General features: G+C 44.0%; 1 protein-coding gene across 2 annotated transcripts in view; it reads right to left on the reverse strand.

The window, feature by feature from the left end:
• The window catches only part of LOC146829470 (synaptotagmin-like protein 2), a 704,022-nt gene that overhangs the window by 160,583 nt on the left and 520,023 nt on the right, over nt 1–23,416 (reverse strand). Inside the window, exon 7 of one of the 2 annotated variants that reach the window (XM_085608155.1) lies at nt 3,093–4,196. In XM_085608155.1, coding sequence (XP_085464281.1) covers nt 3,093–4,196 — 1,104 coding nt within the window. Of the gene's footprint in view, nt 1–3,092; nt 4,200–23,416 lie in introns of both variants that reach the window. The other variant, XM_085608153.1, reaches the window with a different exon arrangement.

Raw genomic sequence — 23,416 nt, forward strand, 5'->3', positions numbered from 1 at the left:
GCATTGTAACACTTTGATATACGGGTATCTGTGTAATGCAAGCCTCTCTCTTCTTGCAACCCACGAGCAAATGTACCTGTTCTAATTTGTGTTATAAATAGGTTGAGCTGCTATTTCAGCAAAACAATAGGGGGTGACTCACAAACACACTCCTACGTAGGGGTGCAAAGTTATGACTATTGACAAGTTTCTTGTAGTAAGTATGGGAAGCAGTGCAACTTTCCAACCTTACTCCTGCAAAAGTCACGTGACTTTTTTATTGCGTAGGGATCTCACCAATGCCGAAGGGTGTTTACAAGAAAATTCCAAGTTAGAGACAGGTAACGCCACTGTGCGCTTATTTTCTTTTTTGTTTCCAACAGAAAAGCATTTTCCCATGTAGCAACAGGCTTTGAGTTCAACTTTACCAAGCACAGAGGTGTTCTGTTCCTCCTGTCAACGCATTTACTCATGTACTTGACTGTGTAAATCAACAAGCATTTCCAGGGTGGGAAAGGGTCGGAGAAAGGTTATTGATGCTCATGATCTGATGTGTTGCAGGCATTCACAAACTGTCTAGACAAACAAGGCCTTATATCCACCCACTCCATAGCCCCTCACATGAGATTTACTTCTGGGTTAAGTTACATGACCTGTTCTATGGTATTAAAGAGTACTAAATGGATCTTCTCATGCAAGATCATGTTTCGCGAATGCCTTGAAAGTGTAGATTTGACCATTTTATCCTAAATTACTTTCAAAGACTGCAACTGGCTTTCTGAATCATTTCATTATAAGCACCTCTGCAGTGTTTTTCCACCTATTTTCTTACCAGCCACATGAACTTGGTTCTCTCTGATCTTGGAATATTGTCAGTAATGAGTTTTAGGGAGCATCATTTCCTCACACAGAAATGAGAAGCTGAAATACTTGGGTTGCTCCACATTGAAGTAGAAAATCTTTAGTGTCAGCTTTTAGACTTCAGTATACTTGCTTAGCCATGATCATTCATGGAAAGGCTGATCATATTTCTAAATGGTGCATTAATATTTGGGTCCTTGTTGTGGTCTTACTCAACTAGCATTAATGGTTCCCAGAACTGGTACCTATTTAGAGTCATTCGGAAAGATGTGATGTGTCACAGATGTAGGGTGGAGTAAGAAAAGGTTTTCGCTAATCTAGAAAGTAGTTTAACCTGGGGTCTATCTACTAAGTGAAGAGGAATACTTCTTACAATCATCAAGATTGCATGAACGTGGATAAACTAGATTAGGGAGGATGGAGCTGGTCCATGCATGCATTTAAAGACCAATTGTCAATAGATCTTAACCTGAATCCTTTCTCCCTATTGGCAGACTATGTAGGGATTTACCTGTTGCTGTGGTGTGATCTCTTTCTTAACTTTGTAACAAACCAGGGAGCTGTCTTCTGTGCTTTCTGAAGTTCATGTATCTGACCAACAGATACACCAGCATACAAAGCATTACAGTGAGTGAGCATTAACTATGGTTCCTTCCACCTGAGCTCTGCTGGATATGGAGAGAAGTGGGAGGATGTGCCATTGGTTACTTAGATGAAAGAAGCAGCTACTGACTACTGCTTTGGGGTGACTGCTCATGGATATGTCTTCATCAAAGATTTTACCTTTGCTGTTACTGGGCGAATGTTCTTTGCGTCAACAACTTTAATGTGAAATTTTTAATAGGCTAACAATACCATATTTTTTCTAATGAATCAGACTACAATTTTGTATTACTGTTACGAAAGGAAGTTCATTTCACTGCACAGATATGTAAATGCTGCAGGCACAGTGATTATTAGAGCTAGGCAATTTTATTCATCTATTTTTCTAAGTGGGTAATTGCACATCGATTTAGAAAAATTTTAAAATTCCGCAAATCTTGACTCACTTCTTATTAGAGAGTGGATTTGTTTACAATCAAAATAGACTGCTTGTTTTTTAGAATCATATAAGTTTGTTTTAAATAATTAATTCAGTTGTATTAGAGGCTCTTTTCATTTTCATAGAAATTATATTCATTTATCAAAGAAATAATACAATTTTAAAGAATCCAGTGCCGGATGTTCGAGGGGATTTTGCGATCGCAAATCCTTAGACTGACACAATCACAGTTTGCAACTGCGAAATCCCTTTTTCTAAAGTACTGGTCCCATTTTACAAATCGAGAAAGTTTTTCTGAGTCAAAGAATGGTATCACCCACCCATACCGAATTGCAATTTGAAAGAGGCATGTAAGGGGCAGTCATTTGAAACTGCAAGTGGGTATAGTATGTACCAATGCTTTGCGACCCAAGTTCTGGAGGTACACCTTTGATTAGCAGCCAAGTGGGGTGGGATCCATTTTGGAGCAATGCCCCTTTGTGAATCATGATGACAGCCTTGTAGAAGTAGGCATTGATCCAATAGACCACTGCTTGATGTCGCATAAGTTTTCCAAATAATTTAAGCAGGACCAGTTCCTTAAAGGGGCTGCTTTTAGAATGCAATCACAGGGATGGTGGCCAACTGTCCTTTGCATGACACCATCCTTGTAATTGGAGCCGTGCAAAGGAATTTCCAAATTACAACCTACCTAATTAACATTACTTGGACAGGTCATTCTGCGATCCCCTATGATTCCTTATTTCAAGAACTGATCTATTGGTACATAGGTCAATTTGCAAAATAAAATCCTGGAACCAAAGAGTTAGTGTGCCATTTGCAATCGCATATTGCATCCAGGCAGATTAATAAATCACACCCCAATTTATTTTTCGAAAATACAATCATGCATCTCATTTTCATAGGGCTAGTTTTTGTACAAAATGAGGATGATTTGCAATTTAATGCAAATCAAGTTTTGTGACAATATCTATGCAATTCACTTTTGGCCCAATTAAATTAGCTCAATCCTAATAATTGAATGAAATTTGCTATTTGCATCTCAGTAATCCAACTGAAGTTAAATAATGACATATTTTCTTAACATAAATGCCATGCAAGTAATACATTTCACATGGGCACATTTTTATACCCTTATTTGCTTTATAAAAGGAATCCATGTATAACACGCTCCATAAATATTTACTTGGGAACTGAAGTTTGACATTACCTATGGTGTCTTCTGTCCCATACTGCTCGGTCATCTCTCCATTAGATTTCAGTGATTTTTGCTCCATGTCATCACACATGGTTGGGTCGGAGATTTTATCTTTTTCGTCATCCGTTGTGGCTGAGTAGATTAAAATCTGAACCTTGTTCTGCAGGGACTCTTCTTGGTTTTGGACTCTTTCTTGGACAATGGATTCCTCTTCGGGAGTCTGAGCCTCTGGCTCAAAGGCACTTTGCAGTCTCTCTTTCTTGGGGGGAACAGGTGCGTCAATCTTGGGGTCCTGATGGACAGACAAGATTCTCACAGGAAGTCTGGACTTCTTAGGGTGCTTGACTGGGATCCTGTTCTCCTCATTTCCATTGATCCTCCCATTGTTCTCTGTGAAAGTGATGCTTTTGGATTGTGAAGAGCTCTTGCTCCGCACATATGTAGACCTAGGGTTTGAAGAAGATGAAGCCCCTTTTCGTGAAGGGGGCACATGTATATAGAGTGGCTCATCTTCACTGGAAGAGGGTGTAACTGTCCTTTTGAAAGGGTATCGTGTTCTCTGTGGATGTTCAGGGGACGGCTTTACCTCGCCCTCTTGGTTCTTATCAGAGTGTACAGAGATAGTGCGACTTAAAGGAAAAAAATGCCTGCCATTGGACTCTGACGAGCAGTGATTCTCTAACATCTCCGCCTCATTTGCGCTATTCACTACTGAAGGATCAGCTCCTTTCTCCCAAAACGTTTTCAGAGTCCTGAAGTCCACGGCGGGCTCTAGTTCCTTTGGTTTGTCTGCCATCGAAAATACAGTAAAGTGAGATCCTTGTTTTAGAATTTTGCCATTTTCTGCATCTGTAGAAGACAAGCTTGAACTTGTGAGTGGCTCTGTTTGCTTGACATTGACGTCATGCTGCTCCTGGTTGACCAGAACTGCCTCAGGCTTAGTGAACGCTTTGATAGATTTCTGTTTGACTGGTATTCTGCTGGAAACTGGCCTTTCCTCTTGCAGTCCTTTGTTTTGTGCTGTCTCAACAGTGATATCCCACTGAGTAGCAAAAGGGAGGTAAACTGCTTCCTTTTCGGGAAGCTTAGTTGGTGATGTCGGAAGAATGTCCTGGCCTGCTGAAGAAAAAATACAAATGTTATTCAGAAAAGAAATATTTTACACTAAAAGGGACACCACAAACTTATATTACCTATTATGATCTTAAATACAAATGTTGTTGTAAAAGCACAGGCACTATTCAGGAACACAGAATACAGTCAATTTTGCTTGGTGCAATGATCGTTAGCTACACGTCGATAGTGAAAAAGCAGAAATAAAAAACAGACCACTCTTAGGAAGAAGGTTTTGCAATTTGTATAAATAGTGGCAGGTTTGTGTGAAGGTGTAGCAGGGGCTAGTAGCCAAATAACCAAAGCTGGGAGAGGGGTGAAAACAAAGAACCTGCCCACCCCAGGTGTGTGTACCAACATATTCTATGGTCCAATGTAGAAATAGAGGGTCCAATTCTCAAATGTATTTACAGGCATGTAAAGTAGAACTACATGCCTTTGTGAATTGGCCTCAAAATGTTCCACACTCTTTTAGTAAATGTGAAATGAAGGCATCCTCCTTTCTATTTGTCTGTACATGGATATCCTTGAATATTCACATTTGACGTGTTTTGAAGTCATTAAATATAGGCATTAAAAAGTATGTAAAAAATATTACAGACGTTCTACTTAACAGACTCATGAATGTCTTTGTGAACTGGCCCCAGCATGATCACTTTTTACCTGCAATCACATGTATTCCCTATTGCAAAATTAAGGGCTTGTGGTGGGAAGTGGATGGGTTTTAATCTGGATTTCGTGTGCCTTCATACCGTAATAAGCATGCCAAGGGTGTCAAATGAGTGTCAATCTATGCAAAGAGCATCTTCAAACGCAGAAACTCTGCCAGCATAGTGAAGTTTTAGTATTTGTTAGTTTCAATCAATCAATCAATCAGGGGTTTATAAAGCGCACTTCCCACCCGCTAGGGTCTCAAGGCGCTAGGGGGGTTCAGCTCCGGATCAGTCGAAGAGCCAGGTCTTGAGGTCCTTCCTGAACATATGCAGGATTGGGGAGCATCTGATGTTCACGGGGAGCTTGTTCCAGGTCTTGGCTGCGATCTCCGGCCTGTTCTGTTTCTGCGGATGCGGGGCACCTCTGCCAGGGCGAGGTCGGTGGAGCGGAGGTTCTTCTTGGGTATGTGGAAGGATACTCTCTCGTTGAGGTATTTGGGTCCGATATTGATGGATTGGTAGTCATGGGTGAGGAGTTTGAAGGTGACCCTCTTCTCGACGGGGAGCCAGTGGAGGTCTCGTAGGTGTCGGGCCATGTGTTCATGACGAGGTATTCCGAAGACGAGTCTGGCAGCTGCGTTGGAGATTGTGTAGTAGGGCTCTGTTGATTCCGGCGTACAGGGCGTTGCCGTAGTTCAGTCTGCTGGTTAAGAGCGTGTGGGTGACGGTCTTTCTGCAGTCGGGGGGATCCATTTGAAGGTCTTGCGGAGGATGGACATGCAGTTGGAGCAGGTGGAAGCACCGGCGTTGATCTGGTGGTTCACGGAGAAGGAGGAGTCGAGGATGATGCCGAGGTTTCGTGCATAGTCTGTAGGAGTGGGTGGATTCCCGAGGGCTGAGGGACACCAGGTCTTGTCCCAGGTGGAGGTGCAGGGTCCGAGGATGAGGACCTCGGTCTTCTCTGAGTTGAGCTTCAAACAGCTGTCTTTCATCCAGGCTGCCACTTTCTTCATTCCTTCCTGGAAGCGGAGTCTGGTGTCTTAGGGATTCTTCGTGAGTGAGAGGATGAGCTGGGTGTCGTCAGCATAGGATACAATCCTGAGCCCATGCTGTCTCACAATGGCGGCGAGGGGGTGTGGTAGCAGGGGTTGGTTTATGGACTTTCCTGTTTGATCCACATCTAAAAGTTGGTGTACACCCACAAATCAATAAAAGGTAATGTAGTGCTTCACGTGGTGGAGGGCACTACACTCATAGGTAGAGCCAAAATAGCATCACCTTTTCATCATAATTTCAACTGGTAAGTCAAGCATGAAACTACACAATTCAATAAATCTCAATGTATTTCAGCATATTTCATTAGTAGAATGAATCTATGAACATATTGAAATAAACATATGTGTTGGAAAAGGAATTGTAATGCAGATAAAGTAGAACAGCAGCTCGCATACTGGAATATTACTGTGATCCTACCAATTAGAACTTCAAGATATATCTTGAAGAATATACTTCAAAATGTTCTTCAAAACATATTGAAAGTTGTACAGATAGCACAAAAAATATCCTAGATGAATAAACATCCTCAGACGCATGTCATGCACATGCTCTTTAAAGTACACGTGTGGAGAATCCTCGAAGTAGACTATTCACAAAGATAAATTTACATATGAGCAAATCTTCAAGTGATATTGTATTTTTACTCTTTGTAGTACAGTTACTACTTTTGCTATTCATCATTTCTGAGTGCAAATGTACTGCAAAGTGTAGACTTGTATGTCTAAACTTCCTGAAACAGGTGGTAGGGTCAACTTTACAAGTGTAAAGTTACTAAAAGTAACTTTTCACATGTTGGTGGAGATCTCCGCCACTATAATGGAGATCTACACCACTGCGTGGAAGAGCTCTCTATGGGTAAGTATAGAGAACATTTTTAAAGTGTATTATTCTTAAAACAATATTTAATATATTTTAATATAAAATATAAATGTAAAATACTGTAAATAGTTTATTATTTACATAGAACTAATTAAAAAAAGTTACAGAACATTAGTTCATGAAATTAAATGCAAATTAATTTAAATATATGTATTTCATTTATAAATTAATTTATAAATATTTAAAAAAATAATCAATACAAAAATCACTCACAGTAACATTGCTCTTTTAATTTAATGTGTATTATATTTTGTTAAAAGTCACCTACTGAATTAATTTAAACTATTTTTAATTTTAAACAAATGTTTGTAAGTTTAATTTTATTAAATTTTTTAAATTATGTGTACGGCATTTTAAAATAATAAAATAATGTGCTATTAATTATATATAATTTTTTGCATTAAACACAATATATGTATATATCCTAAAGTTGAATTCATTTTATGTATCTAACATTATTTGCTGTAGAATGTTAGTTTAAGTTCCTGTCTCTATTATTTTCCATGCAAGTGTGTTGCAGGATTTGTGAGTGGCTATGTGTGGAGCTTCACTTACTCCAAGGCTGGGCTGGAATACACTTACAAATATTATGGTACTTTTTGATTAGATTTGATTTTAAATTTGTAAAGTGCTCAATTGCCCGGAGGCGTATTGGTGTTGCTTCTGTCTGAAGGTAAAGACATTCAGACTGATAGGCGATTAAATAAAGCGCCAAGATTTTAAGAATTTCCTGAAGGAGAGGAGATCGGGGTTCTCCTTCAGCTCCTGAGAAACCGAGTCCCACTGTTTAGCAGTGGCTTTTATGAAGGTTCTCCCTCCCAAGGGAACTTGGGAACAACTTGGGAATTTCACTGTTGTGGAGTGAAGCATTCTGGAAGAAGTGTACCGAACACATTTATGTCTCAGATAATCAGGGCCAGAGTTGTGTAAAGCCTCAAAGGCAGCGCAAAGTGCTTTGAATTCTGTCAGCTTCTTTATGGGCAGCCAGTGAAGCTTGACTGAAGCCTGGGATGCAGATTGGTGTTCAGGAATCCCCAGTAGGCGAAAAGCTGATGCATTCAGCAGTATCTGTAGTTTGTGGAGGAATGTGTGTTGTGCATTCAGAAAAAGAGCATTGCAGTAATCCAGTTTGGATATGGCAAATGCAGTCACTACAGTTTTCTGAACATCCCTGGGGATAAAAAGTCAAGACAAACTTTCCTGATGATCTTGAGAGTGAAGAAAACTGAGGAAGTAAAGCCATTAAGCTGATCTCCAAATGCCAACTTGTTGTCAAATAATAGCCCTATATTTCTGACTTTCTTCACTGAATTTGGCAGTGGACCCAGTTTTTGTGGCCAGCAGTTGGGTGTCCAGAAGGAGATATCATTTCCCAGTAAAAGAACCTAATTTACTCAGAATTTAGCTGTTAAATCTGATCGATGTGTCATCTGGATACTGGGACCACAATTTGTGTATTGTCAGCATAGGAGAAGACTGAGCAACCAAAGTATTTAATGAGCCTGGCCAATGGGGTGATACACAGATTAAAAAGAGTAAGGCTCAGGGAAGAACACTGGGGCGCGCCACGTGGGAGTTGGAATGCATCTGAAGCAAATTCACAAATGGCAACTAATTGTTCCTTCTCAGAAAGGAAAGATTTCAGGTGAGAAGAGGGGGTGGTGCTTGCCAAAGCTCAAGATGGCCGCTTCTGAGAGTGCTCCGCACGCCATCCACAAAAATCCTACATTTATCCTCCATCCGCGATGTAATTTCACCCTTACTCGGGTGGATTGTGTTGCTCATTTAAAGCGCTTTCATTTGCTGTGATTTCAGCCACCTACGTAAAATATCGCCGAAGAGAGTGTTTGTGACCTGTGCCACCGGCCTACGCCTCGACGTGAAGTATTTGGCGTGGCTGGCCTGAACCTCGGGCGGCTCGGACATTAGACGTGCCTAGCCCTGCCTGGCTGGGCTGCAGCAGTCACATAAGAGTCTGGTGCGGGAGCGCCCCTGCTGGGAGTGATGGGTGAGTGCGTGCGACGACCTGAGCCCTATCTGCAGCGTCGGAGTTCCTTTGCACGACACAGCGACGAGCGTGAGTGGGCCGCAGGTCCAAAGCGCTTTCATCAGCGGTGCTCCAAGCCGCCTATTTACATATTGCAGGTGAAGGCGTTTGCGACCTATGCCGGCGACCCACTCCCCAGTATGCAGTATTTGAAGTGGACAGCCTGCCTACAAGCTGCTAGGTTGCTGCACGCGTCTTGCCCTGCCCAGACGGGCTGGCGCTGCCACGACAGTAATTATTGCAGAGTCGGCCCTGACGCGGTGACCGAGTGCAAGTGAGCGGTCTGCCTGGGCCCTAACTGCTGCACCGGAGCTCCTCTCACGACTCTGCAACGTGTGACGCTGCACACAATGCCCTTTGTGCCATTGACAAGAATTGATGGTGGAAGCCTGCCGATAACTCCAAGCTGCATCGGAGTTTACCTGTGAGATAAGGGGGCCAGGGAAGAGGACACACGTGCAGCCTGGCTTACATCCCCATCGATACAAGTGGGGGGCCCTCCCTTTGCCCTACAGTGGTGGACTCCTGCCTCTCGAGTGCCCTGCTGAGCAGATGACTAATGCTGCCGCTGCTTGGAAGTGAGGACTGCTGAAGGATTCATGTAGTTATTCCATATCGCCAGATCCAGGGATATTACCAGTGCAGTGTCTTGCCCCCATTGAGCTGAGTGGAGAGACGGGGTTGAGACCAGTGAGAGCCAGAGGTACCAGAAGCAGCTATATCTAGGCACCATTATGCCTAGCCGCAGCGCAATCTTGTCTTTTCAATTACGTGGTATAGCCATCTTGTTCATTGCCTCATATGTCGGGGGCCCCCCAGCCCTTGCGCCAAAGGTGATACCGTCTCTTGGAAATACCGGCACCCACTAAATCACAAAACTTATTTAAGCTTGTGACACAGCTTACTTCTGTGTGCGCTTGGCAAGACATTTGACACTGCGAGTAATCATGGCACGGACAGGATAGAGAGATCTGGCGGATCCTTGCCTCCCACCGGACTCCAATATGGGTAAAGTCGAAAAGATGCAATCCAAATTACAATTTGAACAACGGAAATCGAGGGCTAGAGACTATGGAGACGCTCGAACTTCAGATGAGCAATCAGATGCGCCAGAAGAAGAGGGGGACATCAAACAGATACTAGCTGCAATGGAGAAAAGTTTGGTGACTATAGATGGAAAAATCGATACGCTCGCGTATTGTATGAACAGAATGTCAGAATGTATTGACAAACATTCTGAAAGCCTCGACATGACAGAACGGAGGGTGTCGTAGGTTGAAGAAGCACAGACCGAGGTGGACACTACTCAAAAGCAAATTGCGAAAATGATTGCGGCGCTCCAGGATAAAGTTGAAGATTTGGAAGGGCGATCCAGGAGAAGTAATCTACGCATCACTGTCCTGCCGGAGTCCAGTACGATTGGGAACATGGAGACTTCATTGAAAATATTTTGGTCACTCTCCTTGGCCGTGAAATTTTTTCGGACATCTTTGTGGTGGAACGTGCCCAGACCACCCCCTGGTGCCCCGCCGCACCCGGTGATAGCAAAACTGTTAAATTACAGGGACAGGGACGCTTCCCTGAAGCAGGCCAGAGAACAGAAAGACTTGCAATATGAGGGCTCCAAATTATCATTGTTCACATATGTTACCATGCGGGTGCAGGAGGCCAGGTGACAGTTCGCACCCTAGAAGAGACGCTTGCGTGAAAAAAACCTGGATTATGTCATGTTATACCCTGCCCGGCTCAATGTAACTATGAATGGCAAGTCCAGAATCTCCATGGACCCAAAGACGTTGCAAAAAGCTTTAAAGGAATACTCCAAGGCCGAAGCGAAGAATAGAGAATCAGACAGACTGGACGAGGCTGCTGGTGGCGGAATGGATGAACAAGATTGATGAAGCATATACGTGATGGACTCACTTGCTATTTGTTGGACTAAACTACCCTGATCTGCCTTTAAACTCACCCTAACATTTGCAGTAGGTTTCGTATGGACTGTATCCTGCGGGTCTTGTCATTCCTTTAGGATTACCATGCTTCTACGTATCACAAGTATAGTCTCAGTTGTGTTGCTCCAGTGGGAGGGTGAGATGTATTACTGGTTTAAATTAATTATTAGGCTGTTAGACCTGCTACCACACAATGACTATAGTTTCTATGTGGGTATGGATGCACTAGATCCATTTGGATGGCAATGCAGTAAAACTGCTCTTACTGGAGCGGAGGTAACATCTGCCCCTGCGTGTTACTCACTCAAAGTTCTTATTGGTCTTATTTTTGTGGGATAGGGTGGCGGAGGGGGGGGATATTCGACTGTGCTAAGTTGGGGTCTACATGGTGTGGGTGGAGGGGGGGCATTGATAGTTGGGTTTTGCTGGTTTTTCTTATTTATTATTGTTTTTGATTTGCATGATGTAAATGTTATTGTAGTGTACATGACATATACAGTGATTCTAGTACAACTACCCCGAATTTGGAAGATACCCTGGGGAAAGCACAGGGAATCTACCACAGAGAAAGTGTCCCCTAGATTAACCTATGATGGATAGGTTGCACATGTTAACATGGAATATTCGAGGCCTGAATGATTTCAGGAAAACCAGAAAGGTTATTGCTTACCTCACTAGACATAATGTAGATGTGGCTCTTCTACAAAAGTCCCACTTGCCTGCAGACAGCCCGATGATTACATGCAAAAATCTGCGGGGTAAATTTCATGCTGCAGGGTTTTCCACTAATGCCCGGGGTGTACTAACCTGGGTCAATCCACGCTCTAATATCTCATTGGAGGCGATTGAGACAGATAAAGAGGGCAGGTATGCCATTTCCAGATGCAGGGGAAAGGGGCTGGACTTCGTTATAGTCAATGTCTATGGCCCAAATTTTGACAACCCGCAGTTCTATCGAGCTTTACTGGAACATATGCGCAGTCTGGCTTCAGTGCCTCAGGTATGGGAGGAGACTTCAACTGTGTCTTAAATCCAGAGCTAGATCGCTCAGGGGGCCTGAGCCGCCGTAAATCCCTGGTGGCAAGGGCGATAGATGACATCATTATTGAGTTAGACCTAGTTGATGTTTGGCGTATGAGGCGTAGTGGGAGGGAGGGGTTTACACATTACTCAGCCCCACATGACTTGCATACCAGAATAGATTACTGGTTCACTTCTAGATCCTTGAGTACATTGATTCGTAATTGTGAGGTACACCCCCGCTCATTTTCCGATCACTCCCCCATCCACCTTGACTTCACTAGTCCGTCAAAATGACCTGCCCCGTTCACTTGGAGGTTTCCTCCCTACGCTCTTCTCAACTCAATATTTAAATTCGAAATATCAGAAGCGATTGAAACCTTCTTTACTACAAATATAGGCTCTGTCCCCCATTTTGCCACGGTGTGGGAAACGTTTAAAGTGTATATAAGAGGGATAACGAAAGCCAAACATTCAGCTGTTCTACGTTCCATCAAAGGAACACTGGAATCACTGGAAAATAAGTTAGCCACGCTGGAGAGGGAGGCACGGGAAGATGGGAATGAACAGTTTCCAGAAGAGCTAAAAAAAACCTTGGAGGAATACCATGAGACTGAAGATAGGGAAGTTCAATTTCTGGGGAAATATGCCGTGGTGAAAACATATGGAGAGGGTGAGCGCCCGGGAGCTACCCTGACAGCCATACTGAAAGGTAGAAGAGAGGCAGCTCATATTACGGAATTGCGCTTTTCCACTGGAGAGGTTTTACGAGAACCTCAATGCATAGCGGAGAGATTCAAGGAATATTATGCAGATCTGTATTGCACTATAGGGGTGGCAGATGAAGCAGCGATACTGGAATACCTGGAATATATCAAACTCCCATGGCTAGCAGATGAGCACAGAGAGTGTGAACCTTGTAATCTTGGAAGTTTCAGATCGCTTGAGTTCCATGAGATCTGGAGGAGCCCCGGGGCAAGATGGATTAACGGTCTCTTTCTACAAAGAGTTTAAGGAACTCCTGGTACCTCACTTAATTACTTTATTTGAGGAGATAGGGGAGAGTGGGGAGATGCCCCAGTCTATGCGAGAGGCCCTAATTGTTACCCTTCTAAAACCAGGGAAAAGCCCGGATGATTGCGCATCATACCGGCCATTGTCATTATTAAATGTGGACACTAAATTGTTTGCCAAAGTATTGGCCAACTGCTTAGCACCCCTAGTGTCGCAGCTAATAGGACCAGAGCAAGCAGGGTTTGTCCCTGGACGCACTAGTTTTCAGCGCTATTAAGCACACGAATCCAGACATTAAAGCTGCCGCCATCTTTCTTGACGCCGAGAAAGCATTTGATTCTATTGAATGGCCCTTCATGGCGACTGTGCTGAGGCGCATGGGAATTGTTGACCTTTTTCTGCAGCTGATGCGGGTTCCATATAGCTCCCCTACGGCCAGGGTTCGGGTAGGAGACCTGGTGACCTCTCCTATAAAAATCTCTAGAGGTACTCGGCAAGGATGCCCGTTATCACCCCTACTTTATGCCATTATTGCGGAGCCTCTTGCCTGCGCACTTAGGGAGTACCATAGCCATCGGGGTAATCGTTTTCCCGGTTACAATTTAATAATTTCAACTTACGCCGATGATACCTTATTATATATATGAGATTCCAAGGTTAATCTGTCCCCAGTGTTGCGGTAAGTAATCCGGTATGGAGAATACTCAGGCCTCAAAATCAACTGGGCTAAATCCATCATTTTTCCCCTTACATCGGCCATGAAGCCGATACACCTAGACTTCCCATTGTCCTGGTCGGCTGAAGCTGTGCGATATTTAAGCATCCAAGTGCATTCTAATTCTGAAATAGTATTCAGAGAAAATTTTGGTAAAGCAATTGCTAACTTGGATGAAGATATTACTAGATGGGTGCGATTGCCATTATCGCGCTGGGGGCGCATCTCCTTAATGAAGATGGTAGTGCTCCCCAGATTTTTGTTTCTGTTTTTGAATATTCCTATGGTTTTACCAACCCATTTCTTGAAATGCGTAAGATCCTTATGGATATGTTTGGCCTGGGCTGGCAAGCAACCCCGGGTCGCCTGGAAAATCCTGACATTATCTTACTCGATGGTGGACTCGGTGCACCAGATCTGGAACTCTACTACAGAGTGGCGCAGTGTTCCTATCCTTTTATTGTTGCATCCACAATCCCCCCCTCCACATTTGAATATTTATTTTATTTATTTATTTTTGGAGTTTTATATAGCGCTTACAAGACCCGGGGGTATCAGAGCGCTTTACAACATACATGAATAGAAAACATAAGCATTAGAGTACAGTGAATATCATCTAAGATTTTGGGGGCCAAAAAGGTCAAGGTCATTGGCCAGATGCATAGAGATGATGGTTTAGAAGAAATTCTATTAGTTGTCTCTTGAAGATCGTGAAGGAGGGATTAGTCCTGATGTGGGTAGGGAGAGAGTTCCAGATTTTGGGGCATTCCCAGAGAAAGAGCGAGAGAGGGCTTTTTGTTTATGTCTTTTTGGTGGGATTAAGAGGAGCGAGTTGGAGCTTCTTAGGTTACTTGATTGCCCAGCATTTGTGAGTTTGGCAGCGAGGTAGTCCGGTTTTCCTGTGTGCAAGGCTTTATGGGTGAGACAGGCAGTTTTGAAGGCGCAGCGTGCTTCGATGGGTAGCCATTTTAGGGCCTGTAATGCAGGGGTGATGTGGTCGTATTTCTTGGTACATGAGACCATTCTTGCTGCTGCGTTTAGGGTGGCTCTCATGGGGGCTGTGTGTGTTTTAGCTGTCCCGGTTAGTGTGGCATTACCATAGTCAAGTCTGGACAGAACTAGAGATTGGGTTGCACTTTTTAAGTCATTGGGGGGTATGAAAGGTTTGAGTTTGTTGAAGAGTTTTAGGTTGTAGAGGGCGCCTTTTGCTGTGGATTTGATGTGGGAGCTCATGTTGAGGCGTGGGTCTAGAGAGATCCCTAGTGATTTGACTGAGTTTGCTGGAGTGAGTTTGCAGTTTAGGGAGTCAATGTTGTTTATCCATTCTTGGATCTGAGGGGGTTGTCCGTGATTGGAGAAGACAAGGACTTCGGTTTTTTCTTGGTTGGGTTTGAAGTGGTTGAGAGTTAGCCAATTTTCTACTTTTGAAAGAGTGGAGTTGAGGCGGAGGATGTCATTGAGGGAGGAGATCTCGAGGTACAGCTGGGTGTCCTCAGCATAGAGGTGGTAAGCGAAGCTTTCTTGTTTTAGAATGGTAGTGAGCGGTTCCATGTAAATGTTGAAGAGTGTGGGGGAGAGGACTGAGCCTTGAGGGACACCTCGAGTTGAGGGGGAGGTGTCGGACATTGAGTTTTTGATTTTTATGAGTTGGGAGCGGTTATGTAGAAATGAGGAGATCCAATTTAGGACATTGCCATCTACTCCGACACGTTTTTGTAGGGCGTCTAAGAGTAGGTTGTGATCAACTGTGTCAAAAGCAGCTGATAGGTCGAGGAGGACAAGTAGGCAGCATCTGTTGGAGTCAAGGGAGTTGTGAATGTCGTCCGTAATGCTCAGTATAGCGGTTTCTGTGCTGCATCCCTTCCTGAACCCGGGTTGGTGTGAGTGAAGTAGGTTGTTAGATTCCAGGTGTTGGTTCAGTTGGGAGAGAACACATTTCTCCAGGATTTTGGCTAGAAAAGGAAGGTTGGTGATGGGCCTAAAGTTTTTGAGGTCATTTGGGTCAGCATCTGTTTTTTTTAAAAGGGGGGGTGACTTGGCCTTGTTTGAGGCAGTCGGGCATCAGTCCGTTGATTAGAGAGCTGTTGATAATCTTTGTTCACAGTGGGATTAGGGTAAGGGTGCGGTTCTTAGCTAAGGAGGCCGGTAGAGGGTCTGCGTAGTGGTTGGAGGGTTTGGAGTTGGCAATCACATTGGAAATGTCCTCTTCGGAGAGAGGACTGAAGTCTTTCCACCGCTTGGGGGAGGATGGGGGACTAGGGTGAGGGGTGACTTTGGGGATCAACAGAGGAGCGGTCTCGGCTTCCGGGAGCATGTTGTGAGCTGGGGATGGGTGAGGTTTCATTAGGGGTGAGGATTTGCCGTTTTGGGATTGAGGGTGGTGGTCTAGGGAGAGCTCGATATTGGAGATTTTGTCATTGAAGAATTTGGCCAAGTTGTCACACTGAAGTTTGGAGGCAGGTGGGTTAGCTTTGGTGGGCTTGGAGGTCTGTTTCTGGATGATGTTGAAAAGTTTTTGGCTTTGTCTAGTGCGTTCCGGAAGAAGGAGGCTTTCTCCTTGATTATGTGTTGTTTGTGGTTACTGCGTTCTTTCCTGAGTTGGGAGAGGTTGATTGTGGATGGGTTCCCTCTCCAGAGTCTCCCAGCGGCTCTTAATTTTCTTCGTTCAGAGTTGAGGTCATTATTGAAACAGGCTCGGGAGGGGATGTCTCTGACTCTTTTAGGCTTTAGGGGGGCTAGTTGGTCAAGAGCAGTTGTCATTGTCCTGTTGTAAAGTGTAGTGAGCTCAACCGTGTTGAGGTTGTCAGTACAGGTTGGGAGCAGTGATGTTATGGTTTCTTGAAGGTCAGGGAGGGGGATGTCTTTGAAGTTTCTGGACCTTTGGTGAGTAATTTGTGTTTTGATTGGTGGAGCTGCTGTTTCATTGATGCTGAATATAATGATGTGGCGGTCTGACCAGTCGATTGGGAGAATGTTATTTATGGTTATAGTTTCGCTTTTGGCTATGATTGCATCTAAGGTAGAGCCCTTGTTGTGGGTTTGACCCTTGCAGTGTTGGGTAAGCTCTTTTGTGAGAAGGCGTTCATTTAGGGACTGTATAACAGTGTCCTTTTCATTATTCCAAGGGAGATTAAAGTCACTCGGGATGATGTTGTCGGAGTTTGCTAGGGAGCACTGTGTTAGTAGGTCCGAGATTTGTTCACTGAAAGCAGGAGAATTTCCTTGGGGGTGGTAGATGAGATGGCACTTTGTTACTTTGTTGTTTTGGCGTGTTATGTTGGTGTTGAGGTATTCGAAGGTTGAGAAGGAGTGGGTTTTGATTTCAGCTATATTGATGTTGTTCTTATGGATGATGGCAATGCCGCCGCCGCGTTTGTCTATTCTGTCTTTTTTAATGATGGAGAAGCCAGGGGGGACTAGGAGGTCAAGGAGCGGGTATGATGTTTCATTGAGCCAGGTTTCGGTGAGGAACGCTACGTCAGTGTTGTTACTCAGTATGGCATCAGCCAGCTCTATTGCATGCTTGGCTGCGGATCTGCAGTTTATAAGCATGCAGTTTACCTTGCCGCTGTTGGAATGAATTTGGGAGGAGGGGGGAACTTGGGGAATGGTTGTGTGTTGGGAGGGACGTTTTGTGGGCCTAGGTTGGTTGAAAGGGTCGCAGCTGCACCCTCCCCCCTGGTTGACGTATTGTATCAGGCTCCATCTCGATGCACAGGTATCTTAGACTCTATTAATGCCACTTCCAATGCGTGGCAGAACTTAATAAAGAGACAGGCTGCCTCAATTTTGTACTCCCCGCTCGCTCCGATAAAACTATGCAAGTGGCTGCCATTTCTTGGCAAAACGGTAGTGCCACGTGCCTTAGCGGAGTTGGGTATTTCAACAATAGGAGAGGTATTTGACGATGGCAGTGGACATGATTGGGAGGAAGTAGTGGTAGGTCCACAGGCTATAACTCCACTTGTGATGTTCAATTTTTACAGAGTGAGGCATGCGCTTTGGGACATGCTTGGGGAAGAAATGTTAGAACCTCCAGAAGTGGATCCCTTTTCCTTGTTACTAAAAGCAGAGTCACCAAGCCATCTCGTTTCCAAGATTTATTGTATGACACAAGACAATCGCAAGAACTTTTACATTAAGGCCAGACTGGAGTAGCAATCCAACCTAGAAGTTACATTAGATAACGATATATGGAGCATTTGCTGTGATGCTACGAGGAAGGTATCGCTGAATGGTCGTCACAGACTTATTCACTTTAAGTTCCTGAGCAGGGTATATTATACCCCGGTTCGTCTACATCGATATGGCCTCAGAGACACTTCTAGATGTGAGAGATGTAATGCGGACTATGCAGACTTCATACATTTGGCCTGGTTGTGCACGGATATTGCTAAATACTGGACACTTATTTTTCAACATTTGAGTGATATCATAGGGGAACACTTGACACCTGACCCTATGTTAGCTCTTCTGGGTTACTCTAAACAAGTTCGGAATGATATCCGTAGATTGGTAGATATAAGCTTCTTGATTGCTAAGCGTGGGGTTGCTGTGCATTGGACCCGCAGCCGTCTTCCCACTGTCACACAATGGTCTAGAGATATGCTGTTCTGCAACACACAAACGGAGATATATAGTGAACTGCTCCCACCACAGAGTAGGCCCAGAAAATTCTGGCGCTTATAACAGAATTATTTAGCTGGTAAATGCTAGCTCTTATCTGAATCTGGATGCCCCTTGGATAGGAAATGGTGCATGACGGGTTCTGTATTCGCGCAGAGTGTGGAGTATACAGGGCTTCTAAATGATTCCAGATATGAAGAGAGTGGGATAAACCCAGCCTGGAATGCTTAGTTTCTATATTAGCTCCATTGGATGTTGGTCTACCTTGATGGAGAGTTTGCATTGCAAGGGTTGGATAAATTCCTGTTCAGTTGATTCATTATCTCACTGGCAATATATTGTATAGATATGTATTATGTATGCTGATATCTGATGCACCACTGAGCTGACAAGTATGTACGCTACGGTTTCTTTATCTTTTTTTTCTTTTTGAGCTGTATTGGAATAAGGTATTTTGTTTGTGTCTGCATATGCTCTTTTCTTTTGCAAAATGAATAAAGAAATGTAATAAAAGATTTAAAAAATGTCAGGTTAGAAGGAGCAGATCCCCTAGTTTGCCTAGTTTGAATAGACGGACAATCAATAGGTCATGATTGACCACATCAGATGCCGCTGAGAGAGCCAACAGGTAAGAGCTGCCATGCATCCCTTGTCAAGTGTGGTCCTTCGTTCTTCTTAGGTGACAATTAATGCCAATTCGGTTCTATGAGCACCTCTGAATCCAAATTGTGCGGAGTCCAAAAGATTATTAGCGTCTATGAATGAGGTTGGTTCAAAATTTAGTGCCTTTTCAATAACTTTAGCTGGAAAAGGCAGACAGGAGATTGGTCTATAACTGCTAGGATCTTGTCGATTGAGGCTAGGTTTCTTCAAGAGTGGAAGCTATTTTCCATCCGGCAGTAAAATAGCCTGTATTAACTCTTTCATTGAAGATTTCAACAAGATTAGTGCTTATAATCTCAGGAGCAAGATCTATAGTCTTTGGTGGACACGGGCCCAGAGGACACCCTAACTTGGAGGACTTGGCTAGGCTTAGTAACTGCTCAATACTGAGCGGGAAGAAAGTATTTAGGATTTCTGGACTGGAGGCAAAACTCTTCTCATCCTGAAAATCCACGGCTAGATGTTTGTTTGCAGCCAAAAGTATTGAAAACACCCCTCACTTCAGTCTGGAAGAACTCAACCAGAGTATTACAAAAGGCTTGGCTACAGATGTTATTAGTTTTCTCAGGCAAGTTCTTTTACTGTGCTGAAAAGCTCTTTAGAAGAGTTTTTTGAATTTTGTATTTTATTATTAAAGTATTGGGTTTTTTCCTCTAAGATCAGTGCTTTACAATCGGCAATCAACTGTTTATAAGTTTCTCTTTCTGACGGATCATACATTTTTCTCGACTTGCGTTCCTGTCTCCTACAGAGCTGTGTCTGTGCTCTGAGTTTGTCAGAAAACCCAGGTTCTGATGGTGTGATTCTACGGTTGGTGTAACCTTTTTCAGGTGCAAGTGAGTCTATAGATGAGCCTACCCATGAAGAGTGGGTTGAAATGGCTGATTCAAGATCAATGACATACATAGGCTTGGAATTAGACAACAACGTGTTAAGTTCTGAAGAATCAATTTTGTGCCATGCTCGACCCTTACTGACTGGGAGAGGGGTCCCACCTCTCAGATGTGAGCAAGGTATCTTGATGTCAAACACAACTGCTCTGTGGTCCGACCATATTAGTGGTATTGAAGCAGTGAAATGCAGTCAGGGATTGTCAGAGAAAATGCCATCTAATGTATGGCCGGCAGCATGGGTAGGTACATTCACAAGCTAGAGAAGACCTAGGCTGGCCATGGTGTCGACTAGCAGTTTTGTATCTTTATCCAGAATATTTTTATAAATAAAAACTAGACTCTCCTAGAACTGTAAAGTTAGGATAAATTGGACTTGATTCATGCAGAGGACTTTGGACCTGCAAAAAGGAAGGCCTAGGGCCAGCAGGATGATATAACAATAGTCCTTTAAATTAGTAGTTTTTTGTTAATTCTATTTGAAACAAAAGTGCTTCGCAATCAGAGTTAGTAGGTCCTATTGAGAAGGATGCTGGGAGTCGATCGCGATACATTATCACCAGGCCACCTTCCCGCTTACCAACTCTGTATGATCTATAGATGGAGAATCCTGCTGGGATAGCCAGGACCATGTCGGGGCCAGAAGTAGAGTCAGCCCAGCTTTCTGTTACTTTTAGGGTTGTATTAACTTTAGAGGTGTAGTTTGTGAGTAGAAATGTGCTTACTCTTTTGTGGATGGCTGAAGTAGTCTGTTCCTTCCTAAACTCCTTTTTACTTTGTCCTAGACCCTTCCCGTTTTGTAGTAGATATTCCCAGTTTTCTCACCAACCCCCTGGTCCCGCCCATATTTACTACTAAGGAGTGCCGATAGGTGAAGTGGAATTTTCCATTAGTAGTAAGTAAGGACTACGTTTGTTGTATAACTTTATGTACTATAAAATGCAGTTTGTGAATTGTGCCAAATATTTCTAGTATCAATTTGAGCCTTTCAGAGAGCCGTGTGGTAAGCATGCGTTTAGGGGCCCAAGCCTTTCACAAACCTACTATGGGCTCTTAGCAACTGTGTCAAGTACCCCTTCAGCACTTAACTCTCAATGGTAGCGCGAGTTGAGCAGTTTAAGGTTTCTTGGGGAGCAGGCAGGTGTGGGAGAACACAGGCTCACAGCTTAAAATACATTCAGCAATCCAAAAAAAAGATTGTCCAGTCCAATACTTGCTTTATGAAAAAATTGAGTATTTATCTATCACAAAGTACTATACGGCACACCACAAATAATATGCACAGTCTTCCAAAGGCAGGCACACTAGCATTACCCCGGTCAACTCTCGAGTCCTACTTCCTGGTCGAAAAACCAAGGTTATTCCCCACTTACGTGAGGTGACATCCAGCTAGACCCCACTAGCGAATTCAAGTCTTAAAGGTTTTACTATGACTCTGCAAAAGTCAGTGTCCCTGCATCATAGCACGTCAGTCAGAGCAAGTTCTCCTTGATGCCGGGTGATCTGGTATTCAGTCTTATCTGCTCAGCATGAGTGGTGATACAGAGTGCCCAGGCACGCTTCAGCGAACCGCCAGTGAACAGAAGTGCAGGATTTTGCAGTTGAGGCGGCCCAGGCGCTCCTCCAGTCATTTGATAGGTCTCTCTCCGAGTCTGGTGGCAGTACTTTCAGGCTATGGTGGTTGGCAGGGCCACAGCCTTCTTCTTGATGTATCACTGCACCAAGTTGACAACTCTAAATCTTCACTGTGGTCTCCACCTGGCATATAGGTTTTGCGTGCAGCATGAACAGGGCGGTGGCCTCCTCAGGTCACTGCGCTGCACTGGGCGATGGCCCTTCTCTTGTTCAGCGCAGCACTAAGGGCAGTGACCCTTATTCTTCACCACAGCCCTCACCGACCATACAAGAGTTGCACATGGCAGGATCTACACTGGATCATGCTCCTTCCAGGTGATCCCCTACTCCTCACAGGGCCCTCTGGTCTTGGGTTAGGCAGAAGCTGGTGGTCCAGGCTCCAGGTTTGTGTTCTTGATTCTCCTGGGAGATGTCCCCCCACCTGGCATTGAGACTGGCAGACCCGTGCTCCCTATTCCTGGTCACAACAGGCAGAATTTGTGCAGAGCTTCGCTATGCAGATGACCGGCTTCAGTTTGACAATTTGTCTCAAGCTCTCCTTTTTATAATCCATTTCTAGACACAAATGTGATTTAGTCTCTCTCTTTGAAGTTTGTGTTGTTAGGGTTGCCCACTTTGAAGTACCAATTCTTCTGTCTTCCTCTTCCTCAAGAGGGCAGTCTATCACAGCAGGAGTGCCTACAAAGCTGATAGCCCTAAACACAGGCCATGGGATTAGCTAGAGGATAACACCTGGATGCCAGCCTCAGTTATGTGTGTAACAAAAGGTTACAGAGGTCCCAGCCCTATTCTTATGATTCTATTATCAGCCACATCCCCTTCCTGAGATGTGTCCAGGCCCCTTTGACCAGTGACATTTTTCGGAATCAAGAGTCCTTTTGACGAGTAGTGAAGGGCCTGGCTCTTCCTTCCTCTAGTGTGTGTCCTATCCAGCTCTCAAGAATGCAGCTCCACAAATCTCTCTGGGGGGGCTCTTCTAACTCCGCATCTTCAGCACGCCCTCAGGTTCCAAATATGGGACCCACAGGCACTCATGCACTGTACCACTACCAGGCACTTATGCATCATTAGCGCTTCATGAAAACACATGAAGTCCTTCACATACTGTGCCACTTCCCAGCCACACATACACACCAACATCAGCTCGATGCATTTAAACATGCACACGTTGTCACCATGTACTGTAGCACACTCTGGCTTATGTTCATACCAGGGTGGTCCACTTCAACATGCGAGTGCTGACTGCATGTACATGTACTGTAGCACACACTGGCTTACGCACATATCAGCAAGGTGCACCCCAACATGCATACGTTGTCTCCCCACATCCATCTCATGTAGGCCAAGTTTGAGCTGAGCACACAGCTGTGGAACTTCCTAAAAGTGAGCCAGTAGGCTCCACTCCCATGACACAGGTCATATGGCCCGGCTATTACTTGATTATTCACTAACACAATTGCGCTGGTGCTACTCAGCTCAACTCATTGTTGCCTTCCACCACTATGACAACAGCACATAGTGTGCCCCTCCCGATCTAACCTGACTGCAATCTGAGAGACATGTCTAGGTCATGGCACAAAGGCATGATCTGTGTTCGCCCATGACGAAAAGTTGGTTATCAAGGATGCAGATCTCTCCGCAGCTGGGGAACTCTGGGCAGGGGTTCATGTCTACTAACCTGTGAGGGACTTTCATGATCCAACACAGCCCTTACGTCTTATCTAATGAATTTCAACACGTTAAACATACTGTGAATAAACTACAACAGGTTCAAATTATAGGTCAAGCTATCCTATGCACATTAGATATCATTTTATTACATACATCTATTGCACACAGTGAATATAGGGATGCTCTAGAATGCGGTATACCCAGCAATCCACAGACAGAGCAAACATAATTTTTGGTTTACAGTTGATCAATATCATACTATTCAACAATTACTTTCCTTGCAGATTGTTGGGACTTTGAAGAGTTTAATTAGACATGGTATTATGCTAATCATTTTAGGTATTATATTTGAACAAACATGAAGAGAGAAAGGGTTTTTGTAACCAGGGATACTCCCAATGT

The sequence above is a fragment of the Triturus cristatus genome, chromosome 5_2 (assembly GCF_964204655.1).
Source record: "Triturus cristatus chromosome 5_2, aTriCri1.1, whole genome shotgun sequence".
NCBI classification, from domain to species: Eukaryota; Metazoa; Chordata; class Amphibia; order Caudata; family Salamandridae; genus Triturus; species Triturus cristatus.